Raw genomic sequence first — 19,135 nt, 5'->3', positions numbered from 1 at the left:
AGAGGCAGTGTTCCTGCAGGCCAGAGATATGATAGAAGATGACTACTGTCAGAGATATTCAGTCAGAGCAGAAGTGCAGAACCACACAGAGAGAGAGCGAGAGGGAGAGAGAGAGAGCAGGGGAGACAGGCTCTTAGTGCTCCCAGGATCCATTAGGGGGTTACCTGACACTGTGGGAGAGACGGGGCTTGCCACTGGTGCAGCCTGATTTCCACACGCCATGTGTCATAGATCTCTGCTCACGCAGAATCTTGGCCTTCAGGGTGAGACACACTCAAATTACAGTGACATATTGAACGCAATATTTGTCTCAATAAAATCGTATAAATAAAAATATATAAATGCAAGATTCAAAACACAACTTGTTTATTCAATATGCTGCATATGTGAGTGTTAATAATTCCTCCTTTGGACAGTAGACGGAGCTCTACCACTATGGGGCAGCGTACAGTAATACTAGATAATACAACAGATCACATCAAAAAACTAATACACAGGAGATGGCATTTGCACTGCTTTAAGCTTCCCCAAAATGTCATCTCTGTCTGACATCAAAATTTGTATTACTATTTATAGTTTTCCCTTCTAATCTCAATATTCCATCTCCTGACCTCCTTTTAGAATAGCCTAGGGAGAGCGTCTGCACTGTGACCCATTTCTTTATGGATATTACTACATTCAACACACACACACACACACACACACACACAGTATATTTAATTAATAATACTCTTCACTGTGCTCACAGTTCGTGATCATTCTGAACATCCTCTCCATAAATACATCACCGGCTTAACCAAAAGCTCCTATTTTTTAAAAGATGTGTAAAACACGCATTGATACTCTCTTTGTTCCGTCATTAAGACTGAATTATTAAAGCTGAAAAACAAACAACAAAGGCTGCAAGTGTTATTTAATTAAAGCCACAGTCAGACCGATGCCCAAAGAGCGTTTGCGCTAGATAATTCAATCAAACACTGCCCTCCCATGGCTTAATTGAGTAATTCACATTGTGATTTCCCAAAGAACTAGAGGGCCTTTTTTAGTAATTGGATATTTATTTGATTTTTATTTTCCGAATGATGGACAATGACAAATAGGAGGGGAGTGGGACAGGAGCAGAATTGCATTAAGGTGCCATTGGTCCCTTAAATAGCAGGCGGGAGTGGTTTCTGGTGTCAGCAGGGCGTCCGAAGCTCAGGCGATAGCAGAGATATTAGAGCACTCATGAGTGGTATTAGCTCACAGCACAGGGAGATTATTAATTCATTGGGTTGAAATGATTGATTTCATCTTCAACAGTGAGAACCAGAAAGACCAGAATGAAATAGTTAATAGAGAGTGAGAGAGAGAGAGAGAGGCAGAGAGAGAGAGAAGGAGAGAGGGAGAGAGAGAGAAGGAGAGAGGGAGAGAGAGAGAATGAGAGAGGGAGTGAGAGAGGGAGGGAGAGAGAGAAATTAAGACTGGAGATCTTTAGAGGAGACGACACTGCAAAAAGAATTAAAAAAAGAAATCAGAGGAATTTAAAGATATGAAGAAAAATTGCATCCAGAGAGGAAGAAAAGAAGCACGATTGAAACTGAGAGAGGAAAAGAGAAGATGAGAGATAGTACATTTGTTTGAAAATGAGAGTTACAGAGTTAGAGAGAGATAGTTACAGATAGTTAGACAGAGATAGAGGGAGAGAGAAAGAGCGAGAGAGAGAGACAGAGAGAATACAACTTTTCCTGACTGCTGAAGTTGTGCCAGAGGCAAGACTGGGATTTTCAGAAACATGGAGCCATGCTGAATTATTGATCACCCTACAGAGCCCAGCAAGCACACTCATACACAAACCTCATACACAACTACACACACACAGACACACACACACAACCATTACAGTGCTCTGCATCAAAATTTCATAGAATTTTTTTCTCATTACAGAGAGCGTGGCAGTCTTCGCCGGCAGGTACAGCATAGGGGCACAAGTGTGTGTATGGTGAGTGTGAGTGTGTGTGTGTGTGTGTGTGTATATGTATGTGTGGCAGGGGCATGGGGGCACAAGTGTGTGTGTGGTGGGTGGGCAATCTGACTGAGAATAATTAATCCAGTATAGAACACTCTCCGATTGAGCTGTCTGGGGCAGATCAAAGGAAACATCACCCTTTAGGATCCACACCTGCAGAGAGAGGATGGGGGAGTGAGAGAGGGAGGCAGAGAGAGGATGGGGGAGTGAGAGAGGGAGGCAGAGAGATGGAGGATGAGAGAGGGAGGCAGAGAGATGGAGGATGAGAGAGGGAGGCAGAGAGAGGGAGGATGAGAGAGGGAGGCAGAGAGAGGATGGGGGAGTGAGAGAGGGAGGCAGAGAGATGGAGGATGAGAGAGGGAGGCAGAGAGAGGATGGGGGAGTGAGAGAGGGAGGCAGAGAGATGGAGGATGAGAGAGGGAGGCAGAGAGAGGGAGGATGAGAGAGGGAGGCAGAGAGAGGATGGGGGAGTGAGAGAGGGAGGCAGAGAGATGGAGGATGAGAGAGGGAGGCAGAGAGAGGGAGGATGAGAGAGGGAGGCAGAGAGATGGAGGATGAGAGATGGATGAGAGAGGGAGGCAGAGAGATGGAGGATGAGAGATGGATGAGAGAGGGAGGCAGAGAGCAGGAGAGGGAGAAGTTGGAGAGCTGAACAGAGAATGAAAGTGCACAGGAGGCTCTCAGTGGTGTGAGAGAAGAAAAACAAAGACTAATTTGACAGAGGGGCCAGGCAGGATGGAGAGATGAAAAAGAAGGAGAAAAGGCAGGATGGAGAGATGAAAAAGAAGGAGAAAAGGAGGCCACAGCAGGAGGCGAAAGGCACCAGCAGCTTGTGAGAGTCCATCATGGAGAGGCAACAGAAGGCATCTGGATACGTGTGTGTGTGTATGAAGGATGGTATGAGTGTGTGTGTGTGTCTGTGTGTGTGTCTGTGTATGAAGGATTGTATGAGTGTTTGCAACAGCGAGGAGCGCAGCAGGGGACTGTGTGTATGTGTGTGTGTGTGTGGGTGTGTGTGTATGTGTATGTTTGTGTGTGTGTGTGTGTGTGTGTGTGCGTGTATGTGTGTGTGTGTGTGTGCGTGTGTGTATGTGTATGTTAGTGTGGGTGTATGTGTGTGTGTGTGTATGTGTGTGTGTGTGTGTGGGGGTGTGTGGGGGTGTGTGTGTGTGTGTGTGTGTGTGTGTGTGTGTGTGTGTATGTGTATGTTTGTGTGTGTGTGTGTGTGTGTGCGTGTATGTGTGTGTGTGTGTGTGCGTGTGTGTATGTGTATGTTAGTGTGGGTGTATGTGTGTGTGTGTGTATGTATGTAGGTGTGTGTGTTGTGTGTGTGTGTGTGTGTGTGTGTGTGTGTGTGTGTGTGTGTGTGTGTGTGTGTACACGGGCCACCGAGACTCCTCCGTCACCCTTCTTCCCCAGGGTGGGTGCACTCGCTCTGTAAGGACGGGATCTTTTATCTGGGCTGACGTCCCAATCCATCAATCAGACATTGATGGAGCCCCCGGGAGGCTGGGTGCCCACACCTACCTACCCCCCCCACCCCCCCACCCCCCAATCCAGGCAACACCATGCCTGCCCAACCCCACCTCGAAACCTCCATCTGCCGTACTTAACCCTTTCCTGCTTCATACCCCACCAGGCCCCTAAGACAGGACAGGGGTGTGACTCTCCCAAATCTCCACACACTGACTGCAGTCTGACAAAGAACACAGGAGCTTTCAAGTATGGGACCAGAATTTCATCATAGTTCAGGTTGGTAGGACCTTTATCTTACCAGTTAACATATATATTAACACATAAATACTGGCATTACACATTATATACCAATATTACTTGGTTCATTACATATTATATACCAATATTACATGGTTCATTACATATTTTATACCAATATTACATGGTTCGTTACATCATTTTTATGAAGAAAACTGAAATAGCAAAGTTCCATGTTGTTTCCTAAAGAACCGGGACTGGCTGAAGTGATGTGGGGGAAGGGTCTGAGCAGGCCGAGCTCCCCTGCATCTGCCAGTGATTTACATGTGCTGTGCATGTTCACCATCCATGTGTGAGGAAAACGGACAAAACCTCCTCAACACTTCCTGTCACCAAGGCACCCAGCGACCCCCAGACGTGTGCCGCGTGCCTCCTCCCCATCTCCTCATCTCTCCCCTCCACGCACGATTAGTCTCGCCGGTGCCACGAGGCTTCAGCACTGTACTACGGCCGTGTGGAAACAAAGTGCCCATCTATCACAGGGAATAAGCTTCATTAAGCGCCTGGCACCTGGTGCAGGGAGACAGCAATTAGTGGAGCCGCAGCAGCAACAGCTTGACGTCCCTCTCCGCCGTCCCCCGCTTGTTGGGATGCTGCATTAATGGCTAATTTCGGGCCATGATGGGCCTGACAAATCTGCAGTGAGGGAGGCGTACCGTGTCTGGGAAAGAGATGGGGGTCTCCCCCTAAGGACACGGAAGTGTCGGTTCTCGGGCGTCAACGAGCACTTAATCTACAGGACCTGGGACCGCTGCCAGAACTGGGACCTTACGGGGAGGTCTCCAGACGGCAACAAGCAGTCAGACTGAAACTGGAGTTTAAATCTCTTTCTCTCTCTCTCTCTCGCTCGCTCACACCCACCCACACACACACACACACACACACACACACACACACACACACACACACACACACACACACACACACACACACACACACACACACACACACACACACACACACACACACGCACACACACACGCACACACACACACATGTGCATGCTCTCTCTCGATTGCCTCTCCACCTTGGGAGAGAAAAATGGTCGGAGAATATAGTGCGGAGTAAGAAGAAATTCTGTTAAAGGAGAACTTATCGACCACGGGGGTCTGCCCTCCCCCTCTCTCCCCCCCCTTCCACTCACGTCCCCCACCAAACACATTTGCCCTCGTCCTCCCATTCCACTGGCTGTCAGTCGTCAGGGATCTTGTTTTCTGGTTCTCTCTCTCTCTCTCGTCTCGTCTGCCTTCTTCCTGCTGCAGGAACGGAATGAATTTGCCCGGTCATGTAGAGCGGAGGCAGGCAGCGCCATGGCCAGCAATCAATCAGCACACTGCCTCGCTGTCACTGCCGTGTGTGTGTGTGTGTGTGTGTGTGTGTGTGTGTGCACCTCCCCCAGCCCAGCTCCGTCTGCACACACACCTTCCCCAGCCTCTCCAGCGGACTCCCCAGGGGGACGGAGGAAGCAGGGGGCCTTCATGCTAGACACACACTCATACACGCTCCACCTGACAAGCACGGCTAGCTAGATGGATGGGGGAGGAAACGAAGGAGCGGGGAAGGGGAAAAGAAAGTGACAGAGAGAGAGGGAGGGAGGAAAGAAATGGAAAGTTTATGAGCGATAAAGAAATAGACCGGAGAAAGGGTGGAAAAGAGCACATCATGAGAGGAGACCAATTATCATGGATGAGGAGTGTTGTTCGAGGAAGCTGCTTGTTCTTTTGACCAACAGACTAATAGCACAGTGCAGTCCCTCTGTAGTTGAACCTCACAGCCCAGAAATGTTGCTTCTGTCTGGCTCATGAGGCTAGTCTCAGTGGCATTGAGTTCAAGTCGCAATTTCCTCGAGTCTTTTAATAGTGCAGTTATCTGTGCAGTGATCTAGCCTTCACTGATGGATAATGGGGTGAGTTTCTTACCCTTTGCAAATAACAAAACATACTCTGGTTTCATGCTGGTCCCTCCAATTAAGAGCTGATCATATTTAACTGTAACTGTATTAAATGATCAGACTGTATTCGCTCCGATGATTACAGAATGATCAAGGAGAAAACATGTGAGGACCGCTGTTCTGTGGGATCTCTTGCCATTCCAAAAATCGCAAGAAGGCCATTCAGCTATTCTGGGTATAGGCCCATATTGGTCACATTAGGACTGCAGCTGTAAGTCTCAAAATGCCTACAGCTCACCAGTCTTCAAATGTTATTAATGAGGTGATGACACCCTGGTGACCCTTGGTTCAAATGCCCTTGGTTAAATGGTTCCCCCCAACATTATTGATCTAACTGGCTACACTTAGTATTGCCATGTGTGAGACTATTACCCCACTGAACTCAATGTGTGAGACTATTACTCCTTAAACTCAATGTGTGAGACTATTACTCCTTAAACTCAATGTGTGAGAATATTACTCCTTAAACTCAATGTGTGAGACTATTACCTCTGAACTCAATGTGTGAGACTATTACTCCACTGCCCCTTAAACTCAATGTGTGAGACTATTACTCCTCTGAGTAGAACTCAATGTGTGAGACTATTACTCCTTAAACTCAATGTGTGAGACTATTACTCCTGAGAACTCAATGTGTGAGACTATTACTCCACTGAGTAGAACTCAATGTGTGAGACTATTACTCCTCTGCCCCTTAAACTCAATGTGTGAGACTATTACCTCTGAACTCAATGTGTGAGACTATTACTCCACTGCCCCTTAAACTCAATGTGTGAGACTATTACTCCTCTGAGTAGAACTCAATGTGTGGGACTATTACTCCTTAAACTCAATGTGTGAGACTATTACTCCTCTGAACTCAATGTGTGAGACTATTACTCCTTAAACTCAATGTGTGAGACTATCACTTCTCTGAACTCAATGTGTGAGACTATTACTCCACTGAACTCAATGTGTGAGACTATTACTCCTTAAACTCAATGTGTGAGACTATCACTCCTCTGAACTCAATGTGTGAGACTATTACTCCTTAAACTCAATGTGTGAGACTTTACTCCACTGCACCCTAAAACTAAAGGTGTGGGATTCCTAGGGGTGAACCTGTGAGACTCCCACAGCTAAAGCCAAGCAGGCAAAAGGGAGATCAGAGGAGAAGAATACATGTATACACTTGCACATTTAGAGTTCACGTTTGATTTCTTTATTTCTGCTTTATTTAACAGGGACAGTGCACATTAATAAACATAAAAGTAAATGCACCAGAAAAGGCTATTTGACATCTATTGTGGCCTGGGCCGATGAGCGATCGACGTTCATGACGAGTGTAACCCATGAATTAAAGTAACACTGTGGAGTTTCTGGAGCCGCCAGCTAGGGGGCTACTTTCTGCTGGATTATTCAGAAATGTATTTGCTGTCTTGCTTTGTCTTGTGTTGCACTTAGTTGATGTTTGACTGTGTTAGGAAAGTTGTTGACTCGCTAGTTTGTCATAAACAAAGTAAGCAAATTTCAACAGTTTAGCCGCTAGCAAGACATCTCGTTAGCGATGTTAGCAAGCTTGTTATAACACGCTTGGACATTGATGCTAGTAATAAGTGCTCTCGCGTCGGCTTCTTTGTAATGTTATTGTGATAGCTACGTTGGCTAGCTTGCCAACAACTTTCCTAACACAGTCAAACATCAAGCAAGTGCAACACAAGACAAAGCAAGACAGCAAATAAGTTAGTGAATAGTCAAGCAGAAAGTAGCCCCCTAGCTGGCGGCTCCAGAAACTCCATAGTGTTACTTTAAGAAGATGCTATTTACAACTCCTCTTACACAAGGAGTTTGGACACTGAGTAGAGGACAATGTGGACGCTATAATGTGATGGACAACAGAAGCAAATATGACTGAGCTGGATTGCGGTCAGCCAAAGATGTGGGGCCTTGTACTTTTAAAACCTCACTATAGCAGTGATAGCAGGAGTCACTAGAACAGCTCGTGTGTCCAATGACATCATACATGACCAGTACTGTATGAGTGGAATGGTTATGGATTTGCTTTTTTTGTTCTTAAATCTTTAAGGACTCCTCTTTCGCTCTATTTCAGCAGGCATGTAACAAAGAATGTTTACATAAAAACTTTATTACTTATAAGAAAAAATTGACAACAAACATGCTTATACCACAAAAGAAAATTAAAAGATATTGCACTGGTTACTCGAGCATTTCTTCTCTTTCCTCCGAACTCATGTCTCTCCACCATACATAACTCTACCGCCACCTCTCCCTTAATACCAGAACGCTAAAACACAGGGTTACTTACACAGAATCAGGATCAGACAGCCTTTAAAACCCCAGAGGAAATGTCTCACAGTCGAGCCTGCAAGTGTCATTTCATTCAGTTCTCAGCCATCAAATTGTGTGTGTGTGTGTGTGTGTGTGTGTGTGACAAAGACCAAAGCCTTCACACTGATCAGTAATCTGTGCTGTGGGCACAAGAAAGCACAGAATGGAGACCACAAACACACTCACACACACACGTGCCCTTAACTGATGGAGTGCAATACAAATATGTGTCTGTGTGAGAGAGTGTGTATGTGTGAGAGAGTGCGTCTGTGTGAGAGAGTGTGTCTGTGTGAGAGTGTGTGTATGTGTGAGAGAGTGTGTATGTGCAAAATGTGGGAGACAACGACTACAAATGCGAATGTGTGAAGGTACACTATGTTTGATAGGTAGGAGGAATTTAGAGATATCGATTTGAAAATCATTTGATTCCATGCGTGTGGGTCACCATGTGTTTTTTTATGTGTAGGATATGTGTGATTTGAGCTTGTGCTGAGTGGCTGTTAGCAGAGTGACGTTTCTGTGGCCAAGACTGGTGGCTGTACATTAATGAGGACTTTGGGGTCACTGACACAACCAGTCCTCTCTCAAACTGACGGCAGAACAGTCATTGCACACGCGGGAGTGTGTCTGTTCATCACAATTGGTGAGAGGTTCCATCTCAATTTCAGAGATGACTGACTGAAGGCTGCAGCCACCCACTGATCAGTAAGAAAGCAGGGCGTCTGCCTTCCAGAAGGTTTCCAGAGATAAACTACATACTCTAATGACATCCACTGTGCTACTATCTGTAAACGTATACATCCTCGCTCCAATAGAAAACATTTTTTTTGGAGATCCACTACAGCTTTCCTCGTCTCATGGCAGAGAAGTGAAAGTCTTGACACAATGGACCACAGTACCACACATGGTGGAATGATCTTACACGTTTCATATTTAGTTTTTTTAGAGAATTATCAGCTCATCCTTTTCACTCTCAATAACAAATCATCAGATCAACAACTGTGCGCCCAGTGCATTTTTACAAATTGATCTGATGGAGTTTCTGAACAGGCTTGAAGTGACTTATATACTAAAAAACCATCACATATTATTTGATACACTCTGAAAATTGTGTACAGAGTCAAAAATCTGTGTCATGGTTAGGTTAGCGGTACCAATAGTATCTCTGTCTGTTGGACAGCGTGCACCACTAAGAGGTTGGAAGAACTCACACACTGAACGAGTCTGAGACAACCACAAAGAGACATGTTTTCCTCTGCGACACCAGCCTTATCAGTCAGGGAGGGAGGGCTAGAGCATCACCTCTCCACTGACTCAGTCAGTGCGCCGTCCTATTCTTCAGGAGGATGAATCATATTCAGTATGGACTATGCAGAAAGCCTCCACCTGCTGTACAGAGCCTACATTATGTTCATGCTCCCCGTGGACACAGCTCAGTAAAAGCCTCGCTCACGCTCGCGTACGTGTGCGGCCTACATTGGCTTCGACACTACAATCAGGTCAAGAGTGAGGGGCAATGGACATTGGCACTGCAACATGGCTCAAGTTAGTGGCTTGTTCTGAGGTAAAGATATGTAAACACAATGCAAAAACACCTGCCTCTGACTGGGTGGAGAACAGTGATAGCGAGTAACCTTATGGTGACAGACAATAATGAGAAAAGGGGAGAGTCTGGGCTGGGTAATCTTAAAACAATTAGTTTAAAACAACAATATAATACAATAATACAACGGTATATACCACAGAAACAGAAAAGGGGATCCGTTTAAAAGTCCAAAGATAAAAACTTGAGGTGCACAACACCCCTAGACGTCTAGGGATTGGTCAACACCTAGGAAAGATGGGGTCTGATTGGCCAATTTATTGTTTCACTTGGAAAGGACAAAAAATACACACACAAACCCAAAAGTAAAAAAAAAAAAAAAAGGGGGTTGCTTTTTTTTGTGTGCAAAGCTGCCCTCTCGCCCAGCGCTTCACAAAGGGCAGGATTGGACCGCACAGGTGCAATACACACAGAGGCTACACTCATTTACAGACACACACACTCTCAATACTGCAGCGTAGAAAACACAGAAAGGAGTTTTAAATATTCATTTATATATACACAGACACTTGCCTCGCTCACCTATGTACACACACACACACACACACACAAACACATTCACACAGAGCATATAGTCAGGTAACCTTACCAGATAAGAGGCAACACACATACGCTGAAAACACAGCAGATTGGTCCAGAGCGCAAAATATTGGGTTGATTTTGTTGCAAATAAAAGCAGAAAGTGAAACATAGGAGGCAAAGGGGGGCTAGAAATCAAGTCAGTGGTCTACTGAACACCTCAGCATCAGACACACATCATCACATTTGGGTGTGAAGTCAGCGGTCTACTGAACACCTCAGCATCAGACACACATCATCACATTTGGGTGTGAAGTCAGCGGTCTACTGAACACCTCTGAGACACACATCATCACATTTGGGTGTGAAGTCAGCGGTCTACTGAACACCTCATCAGACACACATCATCACATTTGGGTGTGAAGTCAGCGGTCTACTGAACACCTCTCAGACACACATCATCACATTTGGGTGTGAAGTCAGTGGTCTACTGAACACCTCTCAGACACATCATCACATTTGGGTGTGAAGTCAGGTCTACTGAACACCTCTGAGACACACATCATCACTCATCCATTGGGTGTGAATTCACGCGGTCTACTGAACATCTTCTGAGACACGCATTCATCACATTTGGGTGTGATATGGTCAGTGGGTCTATCTGAAGACCTCTGAGACACACATCATAACAACATTGGGTGTGAAGGTAGCGGTCTACTTGATACACTCTGAACCACACATCAACTCACATTTGGGGTAAGTCATAGCGTGCGGTCCCTAAACTGAAACACACCCTCTCAGACACAAACATCATCACATTTTGGGTGTAAGTCCAGCGGTCAGTACTGAAACACACTCAGCATCAGACCACACATCAAATCAAATAACATTTGGGTGTGAAGTCAGGGTCTACGTGAACACCTCAGCATCAGAGACACCACATCATCAATTTGGGTGTGAATCAGCGGATGCTAGACTGAACACTCCTCTTAGCAAACACATCAAACTCCAACATTTGGGGTGAAAAGTCGACGCTGCCTTTCCAGTTTCTCACCCTAACTAAGTGGTTTACAGATGAAGCCCTGAGAATGAGAGGTCAGAGGTCGGGCAGAGGTCGGCGGTCACTTCACCCGAGGTTTGAGAGGGCGAGCACAGCTGGTGAGCCAATTGGAAACATTTGATTTGAAAGAATATCAGGCAACCAAGAACTACAGTTGTTGTGTTTAACTGTCTCTATATACAGATGATGAATGATGAGATGATGATGAGTTCCTCTTACAACTAGACTTAGTATACCAAACTGTTTTACTAGACTACTAACTAACTATATCAGAGTTTACAAATATGTTCAGCTCAGCACGCCTATTGACATGTTCAAATATGATATGGCGCTGTAGTGATTTTTTCTGTGCACAAACTTGACACAATCTCATGTGCAACACTGGCAAATTCGATTGTTAAATGTACACCTCTCTCTCTCACACACACACACACACACACACACACACACACACCACACACACCACACACACACACACACACACAAAGAGGTATTACTTTTTCATGCAGCGATACTGCTTATCTATCCTAGGACGTTACCAGTAAACATTCATATTGGCTTACAGACACTAACTGATAAACAGTGACGTTTTGAGGGGAAGGATGATGACTGAGCTGCCTAAAAGTGCAGGTGGAGCACAACTGCCAAGCTATGCACAAGAGCCCTCAACTCACACACTCTATGGCACAGGAAGTGAACAAAGGATGCTGGGATATGGATGGCATTTGTTTGCCAAGTGGCAGCTGCAGACGGTGCTTTATGTGATGTGTGTTTTACAAATTGCTAAGCATACGCTACTTTATTGCTGCCATAAATACTCTTTAAACCGCCTGTAGAAATCACAGGTAGGTAGGTTGACATCAGATGAACAGCATTCTTTAAGGCACAATCAGATCTGTTCGGGATAAAACACGTGCCTTGGATTGTGTCCCTATAGTCCGAGTGTACGTGTGTGAGAGAGTGTGTGTATTTGTGTCGAAATATATTACAACATTCTGCTTATTTCTAAGCCCCACTGGTTTTGCAGAGAAAGACAAAAAAACATCAAAATATCAAAATAAAAAACAAAAGCAGGTTGGGGTGTGTGTGTGGGGGATCAGACACAGAGAATGGTTCTTTAAAACAGGATATACACAAAACTCGACATGGAATGGAGCTGTTGTGTTTTTCGTCTCTCCTTATTCATTTTCAGATTAGTGTATGCTAAAAGTCTGTAATGTTGGGTTCCAACATGCACTTGAGTCATAAGTCCTTGACAGTCTTATGAGGCGGTGGGGTGGGGGGGCGTGAGGGGCGCTGCTATGTCTTCTTGTTGGCTTTGTCTTGTGGCGTAGAGCTGCCTTTGGCCTCGGGCCTGGGCCTCAGAGAAGAGCCGCTGTGCCTCACCTCCAACCTGTCCTGACTCTCCTCCCCAGCCGCGCTGCAGTCTCTCGGGGGGAGGGTTTCTTCCTGGCAGCCGGAGCGTCCAGAGCCCAGGCCGGCTCAGCTTTGGGGGCAGACGCTCTTGCCGGCGAGCCAGAGAGTCCGGGGGCCGTCAGAGAGGTGGAGGCAGCTGCAGAGGCAGAGAGTCCGGAGGCCGTCAGAGAGGTGGAGGCAGCCGTGGTCATCGGCGACGAATCCTGCTGTTCCAGTTTTGGGTCTTTGCTCTTTGGGTGGGCTGCGTTGGACGAGGCACTCTCCTTGGCCCCGGGCATGCTGAGTTTGACGGGGCCCAGCACACTCTTGGCTACGGTGGCCAGCTGAGACACCACCCTGTCCACTCCGCTCTCAGACACGGCGGGCGGCGTGGCCGCGGTGGCGGCAGCCACACTCATAGCCTGCCTGCGGTTGTCCGCCTCCTTCATCTCCTTGGTGATTCCCCCTGAGGGCGAGGGGGTTTGAGACTCCCTGGAGACGGCGCGGCGGCGGTGGGGCGGCTGGGCTCGGGCGCCCGCTCATGAGGAGAGAGCGGGGCTGGATCTGGGGCGCGGGTCGGCGGGCTTCAGGAAGGGATCTCTGGTGAGCGAGGTGAACGCAGAGCCGGGCGTGGAGAAGCTGCTGGGTGGGGCGGGGACAGAAGTGGGCCTCTCTCTCCTCACAACATCCGCTGCTTTTGTGGAGCTGCTGACGGAGCCCAGAGCTGGAGGCGTAGATAGAGGAGCTCTCTGGTCTGAGGCTGTCTGTGTTTGTGGTGTAGCCTGGCCATGAATGGTTGCTGCGCTTGCTCTGAGCTTTGGGGAAGCGGGCTGTGTGGAGGACAGCGCTGGGGGCATCGAGGGGCCTGGGCCCAGTCTGAGCGCTGAGGAGGGGGCAGTGCTGCGCTGACACTAGTGGGGCGCAGCAGGCAGGTGCTGGGGTGACGTAGGTCTGCTGCCTCCCCCCTCCTGGCTGTCCTCCGACCCCTCGTCGGTCTCGTCTTCGGATGAGTCCACCTCGTGGATGGCGTCCTGCTTCTGGAGCGACTCCCGGCGTTCCGCTCGGTCCTGCCGGATGGCTGACAGTTTGTCCTTCAGCTTGCTCTTCCCCGGTGCCAAGCCCAGGGCACCGGCGCCCTCGCTCACCTCCTGGCGGCCCAGCTTGCGGGCGGAGTGCTTCTGCAGGCTGCCCTTCTCTGGTGGAGCCGCGCGGCCCCTAACAGCAGGCTGCCCTCCCCGGCCGACTCCTGCAGGCTCTGCAGGCTGGGCTCCCGTTGAAGGAGCTCCTTCTTTGAAGTCCACGTGGCCGATGTCCAGGCTGTGCTTACGCACACCGGTCGCCCCGCACGAGGCAGAGGGAGCAGGAGCGGAGGGCGAGGAGGAGGAGGAGGAGGACGAGCAGAGGGAGGAAGAAGCTAGCTTTTCAAGCAGACTGGACCCGCTTGAGCAGGGGCGAGCGCTGGGGGTCGGTGCTCTTGGGCCGGGCGATGTGGCGCAGGAGCGGCGGGGAGGAGTGCAGCTTGACGGGAAGGACAAGGACTGGGCCCAGGTGAGGGTGGCTGGACAGCGGAGACGGGGAGCGCTGGGGGGAGGTGCTCTGTGGGGTGGGGGAGGGCGTGCGGGCCAAAGGCGACAGGGGGATGTTGCCGGCAGACTTCCGGCGGGGCGAGCGGTACTGGCGCTGGAGCTTAGGGGCCAGGCCATGCAGGGAGCTGGGCCGGATCTGGCCTGAGCTGGCGGGGGAGTTTGGCACACTGGAGCTGGGGGAGCTGCTCTGAGATGAGGTCCCTCCCACTGAAACACACACAGGGCAGAGTGTGGTCAACACATGCTGACAGACACACACACACACACACACACACTCACACAACTCATCTTCATGGTAACCACTGAGGGTATGGGTTCAATACCCACAGAACACACACACTGATAGAAATGGAGAACTCTACAATACTGTAAGTTACTTTGAACAGTGGCAACAGACGTCAATATCATAAGAGTTTTGGATATGACTGTGTAGACAGTGCTGGAGATATTTGCCTATGCGGTTGGTCTTGTTTTGATCACTACCACATTAGGGATTGTACAGCCAGCTGCCTGTGTGTTCCTGGAAGCAGGTGATGTCAAATGTTCATAGTTGTGGTATATGTGTGTTTAATATGTGTGTGTTTAATATGTGTGTTTAATATGTGTGTTTAACGTGTGTGTTTAACGTGTGTGTTTAACGTGTGTGTTTAACGTGTGTGTTTAATATGTGTGTTTAATATGTGTGTGTTTAATGTGTGTGTTTAATATGTGTGTTTAATATGTGTGTTTATTGTGTGTGTGTGTGTGTGTGTTTAATGTGTGCGTTTAATGTGTGTGTGTGTAATGTGTGTGTGTGTGTGTTTAATGTGTGTGTTTAATGTGTGTGTGTGTAATGTGTGTGTGTGTGTGTGTGCACATCTCACCTGAGTGGGAAGAGTCTGGTGTGGAGCGGTAGCCCTGTGTGGGGGAGCGGGGGAGAGGTTGTGTGTGGGGGATCCTGGCACCACTCTCTCCAGAGGAGACGGAGCGGTTCAGGGAGGAACAGACTCCGGCTCGTGTGCAGCAGAGACGCCTGCTTTGGTGATCTTACGGAACAGGGAGTTCCTCTTCTTACTGTTAAATCACAAAAACAGCAGCGGAATTTAAAAACTCCAATCAGAATAGTGATACAAATAGGGTTAGGAGCATGTTTAAACAGTTTTAAATACTGATACACATGTTCCCTTTAAAACACTACAGGTGAGATGGCGACAGGTCCCATGGCTCTTTACCTGTCCTGGCCTTCCTTGTTCTTGGTCTTCTTGTTCCTCCGGGCCATTTTGGACTTGATAGTGGTCTTGCGGGCGGGCCCCACTTTGATGGAGGTGTTCTCAAAGGGTGTGGCTGAGATGGACACCTTACTGCCACTCTGCGGCAGGAGAGGGAAGCACACACACACCATTTAATATCATTCACTACAGGAAACACACAACGTGGCCTGTGCAGAAGTATGACTGTGTACACGCTTGATCAATATGTGAATGAGGATGAAACTGGAACAGTATTTTTATTTTTTTTTCACTTATTGTTTTTGTAAACCTCTTAGAGAGTATGCCTGTGTGTGTGTGTGTGTGTGTGTGTGTGTGTGTGTGTCTCTCTACACACCTTCAGAATGAGCTCCACCACCTCAGTGTGCACGAGACCGTGGCACTGGCTCTCCGTTGACGTGTGTGATGAGATCTCCCTCCCGCAGACCAGTCTCATGGGCCGGACCTCCAACCTCCACATTCTGAGAGAGAACCAGAGAGAACCCCATTCATATCTGTCATCCAACCTCTACATTCTGAGAGAGAACCAGAGAGAACCCCATTCATATCTGTCATCCAACCTCTACATTCTGAGAGAGAACCAGAGAGAACCCCATTCATATCTGTCACCCAACCTCCACATTCTGAGAGAGAACCAGAGAGAACCCCATTCATATCTGTCACCCAACCTCCACATTCTGAGAGAACCCCATTCATATCTGTCACCCAACCTCCACATTCTGAGAGAGAACCCCATTCATATCTGTCACCCAACCTCCACATTCTGAGAGAGAACCCCATTCATATCTGTCATCCAACCTCTACATTCTGAGAGAGAACCAGAGAGAACCCCATTCATATCTGTCATCCAACCTCTACATTCTGAGAGAGAACCCCATTCATATCTGTCATCCAACCTCCACATTCTGAGAGAGAACCCCATTCATATCTGTCATCCAACCTCCACATTCTGAGAGAGAACCCATTCATATCTGTCATCCAACCTCCATATTCTGAGAGAGAACCCCATTCATATCTGTCATCCAACCTCCACATTCTGAGAGAGAACCCATTCATATCTGTCATCCAACCTCTACATTCTGAGAGAGAACCCCATTCATATCTGTCATCCAACCTCCACATTCTGAGAGAGAACCCATTCATATCTGTCACCCAACATTACTCCCCTCATACAAATAATGGGCTATAATAAAGGGGGGACATTTTAACATTTTAACATTTTAACATTTGACTGAAAACAGGGAGAAAACGCATGATTCTCAGAGGTCCACATCCAGTACAGTACTGACAGATGAAACCACTCCGTTCTCCAGGCACAAAAAAAACCATATGCTCCTCTAACCTTGACAGTATATTTGCCTTATCCATATGGTGCGTGTGTGCGTGTGTGTGTGTGTGTGTGTGTGTGTGTGTGTGTGTGTGTGTGTGGACTTGACTCACCCACACCATGTGGTGAACAGTGTAGATATCGGTGTCTCCCATGTAGACGCGGATGGCCCTGAGGGTGAAGCCGTACTTCTTGCCGGCGCGGTGGATGATGATGGCAGGTTTGATGCTGCAGATGGCTGGGCTGAGGTCCCGGCTGGGAGAGGAGTCACGGGACGAGGGGTTGGAGGAGAGGGAGTGGGGGGACATGGGACTGGCCAGGGGGGACGCACCATGGTGGTCTACAGATGGAGACACAGGGGACGGATGGATGGACAGACAGACACAGACAGACAGACAGACAGACAGACAGACAGACAGACAGACAGACAGACAGACAGAGACAGACAGACAGACAGAAAGAGAGAGACAGACAGACAGACAGACAGACAGACAGACAGACAGACAGAAAGAGAGAGGGGGGGGATAGCAAATTAGTCATTTCTTCTATTTAAATTCTTCTGTAAGGATCGATCATCTCATTAATTTGTAATTACAAACCTCATTAACTTTGCAAATGCAGCACAGCAAGTTTTATTAAAACAATACAATGAATAGAAATGCAATTCAATGCAAATGAACAAGAAGAAACATCTGGACAGTGAAAATGAACGAGAGTCAAGAATGGAACTCCGAAGTAAACAGTAAACAGTAAACAGTACAGTACTGTACGCATGTGACAAACACACAAGCACAAGCACTCCAGCACACACACACACTGTGCCTCACCTGCAGTACTGTACGCATGTGACAAACACACAAGCACAAGCACTCCAGCACACACACACACACACACACACACTGTGCCTCACCTGCAGGAATCATGAGCGAGAGGGTGGTGGCGGAGGCGGACTTGATGACCTTGTTGAGAGGGCGTGAGGGCGTGTGCTTGTCCGTCTCTCCGGAGAGCAGTCTGTGGCGGGCGCGCCGGGCGGCCAGGTCACTGATGGCTTTAGGGGTGGAGCTATCAGACACGTCAGCAGCAGCTGACGCAGAGGGCCGGGGCGACGCTCGTTCACACACGTCACCTGAGCTGCCCGCTGAACAACACACACAAACACACACACACACACACAGTCCATCAGACTCACAGCACATGCTAAGACTTGGCAAGAAAATCAGAAAATTGCCCAATTTATATACATGTGCATAATACTTGTATCATATTTTGTTTACTTGTTGTCTGTGATTTCTTTTCTTTTGAACTGGTAATGCAACATCATACTTCCTCAAGGGTAGGCGTAATAACACTGTACTCCGCTACTGGAGGTTTATACTGGTTGTGCACCATATAGAAATGAAACACAAGCGCTTTGCTCCAGGTTAAGGACTGCAGTGGACAAAATCAGAACACTCGGTGTAGTGTAAAGGGTTATAATAACATGATCTTTAAGACATAATATAACATGAGACTGACGTGTGAGTGTGGCCCGGCTCTGTTGGCTGGAGGTGGAGCCCGGCGTGGTGGGCGACTCGTCCAGCTTCAGCGCCCTCTCCACAGGCAGCTCCTCGGGGCGGGGGCCCCTCACCGGGGTCTTGCGCCCGCCCGAGCTGCTGCTGGAGCTCCCTGAGGCGCCCTCGTCCTCGGTGGAGATGGCGAAGCGGGGCATTTCAATGATGGCCGAGCAGCAGCGGCGACGCACGGTCAGAGGAGGACTGGAGTCGCTCTCGGTGTGGGAGGACTCGGACACAGACAGACGCTTACGCAGGCTGCAACACACAGACACACACAGACACATAACTCATCAACAGAGCACTTCCATGAATCACAGTTTCTATCCCCCACTATTGTGCCAGCCAGCCCCCGAGAGGGCAGACCATCAGCTCAATAAAGTGCCCCTTCAGTCCTCCATTAGTCAGGACCGTGGGGCTTCAGTGACAGGTGCACAGGGCATATCTGGAGTGCCATGGAGACATGCATGTCTGTGAACACTGTTGCCCCAGAGCGGATGGAATCATTCACACAGAGGAAGAAGAGCTTCACTGGCAGAGCGGATGGAATCATTCACACAGAGGAAGAAGAGCTTCATTCACACAGAGGAGGAAGAGCTTCATTCACACAGAGGAAGAAGAGCTTCACTGGCAGAGCGGATGGAATCATTCACACAGAGGAAGAAGAAGAGCTTCATTGGTCACTCACATCTCAGGGGATGGAATCATTCACACAGAGGAAGAAGAGCTTCATTCACACAGAGGAAGAAGAGCTTCATTCACACAGAGGAAGAAGAGCTTCATTCACA

At 48.2% G+C, this 19,135-nt stretch overlaps 1 protein-coding gene across 1 annotated transcript in view; it reads right to left on the bottom strand.

The window, feature by feature from the left end:
- Positions 1 to 13,548: 13,548 nt before the first annotated feature.
- mast2 (microtubule associated serine/threonine kinase 2) overlaps positions 13,549 to 19,135 on the bottom strand; it is a 138,411-nt gene continuing 132,824 nt past the window's right edge. The window contains 13 exon segments of the mRNA XM_042708941.1: positions 13,549 to 13,860; positions 13,863 to 13,928; positions 13,930 to 14,061; positions 14,063 to 14,430; positions 15,087 to 15,204; positions 15,206 to 15,241; positions 15,243 to 15,276; positions 15,435 to 15,571; positions 15,808 to 15,849; positions 15,851 to 15,931; positions 16,911 to 17,137; positions 17,708 to 17,935; positions 18,313 to 18,605. Of these exon segments, the coding sequence (XP_042564875.1) occupies positions 13,549 to 13,860; positions 13,863 to 13,928; positions 13,930 to 14,061; positions 14,063 to 14,430; positions 15,087 to 15,204; positions 15,206 to 15,241; positions 15,243 to 15,276; positions 15,435 to 15,571; positions 15,808 to 15,849; positions 15,851 to 15,931; positions 16,911 to 17,137; positions 17,708 to 17,935; positions 18,313 to 18,605 (2,074 nt within the window).

Source organism: Clupea harengus, chromosome 10, assembly GCF_900700415.2.
Source record: "Clupea harengus chromosome 10, Ch_v2.0.2, whole genome shotgun sequence".
Classification (NCBI taxonomy): domain Eukaryota; kingdom Metazoa; phylum Chordata; class Actinopteri; order Clupeiformes; family Clupeidae; genus Clupea; species Clupea harengus.
The sequence above is the reverse complement of the archived record's forward strand: the minus strand, read 5'-3'. Positions and strand labels throughout refer to the sequence as shown.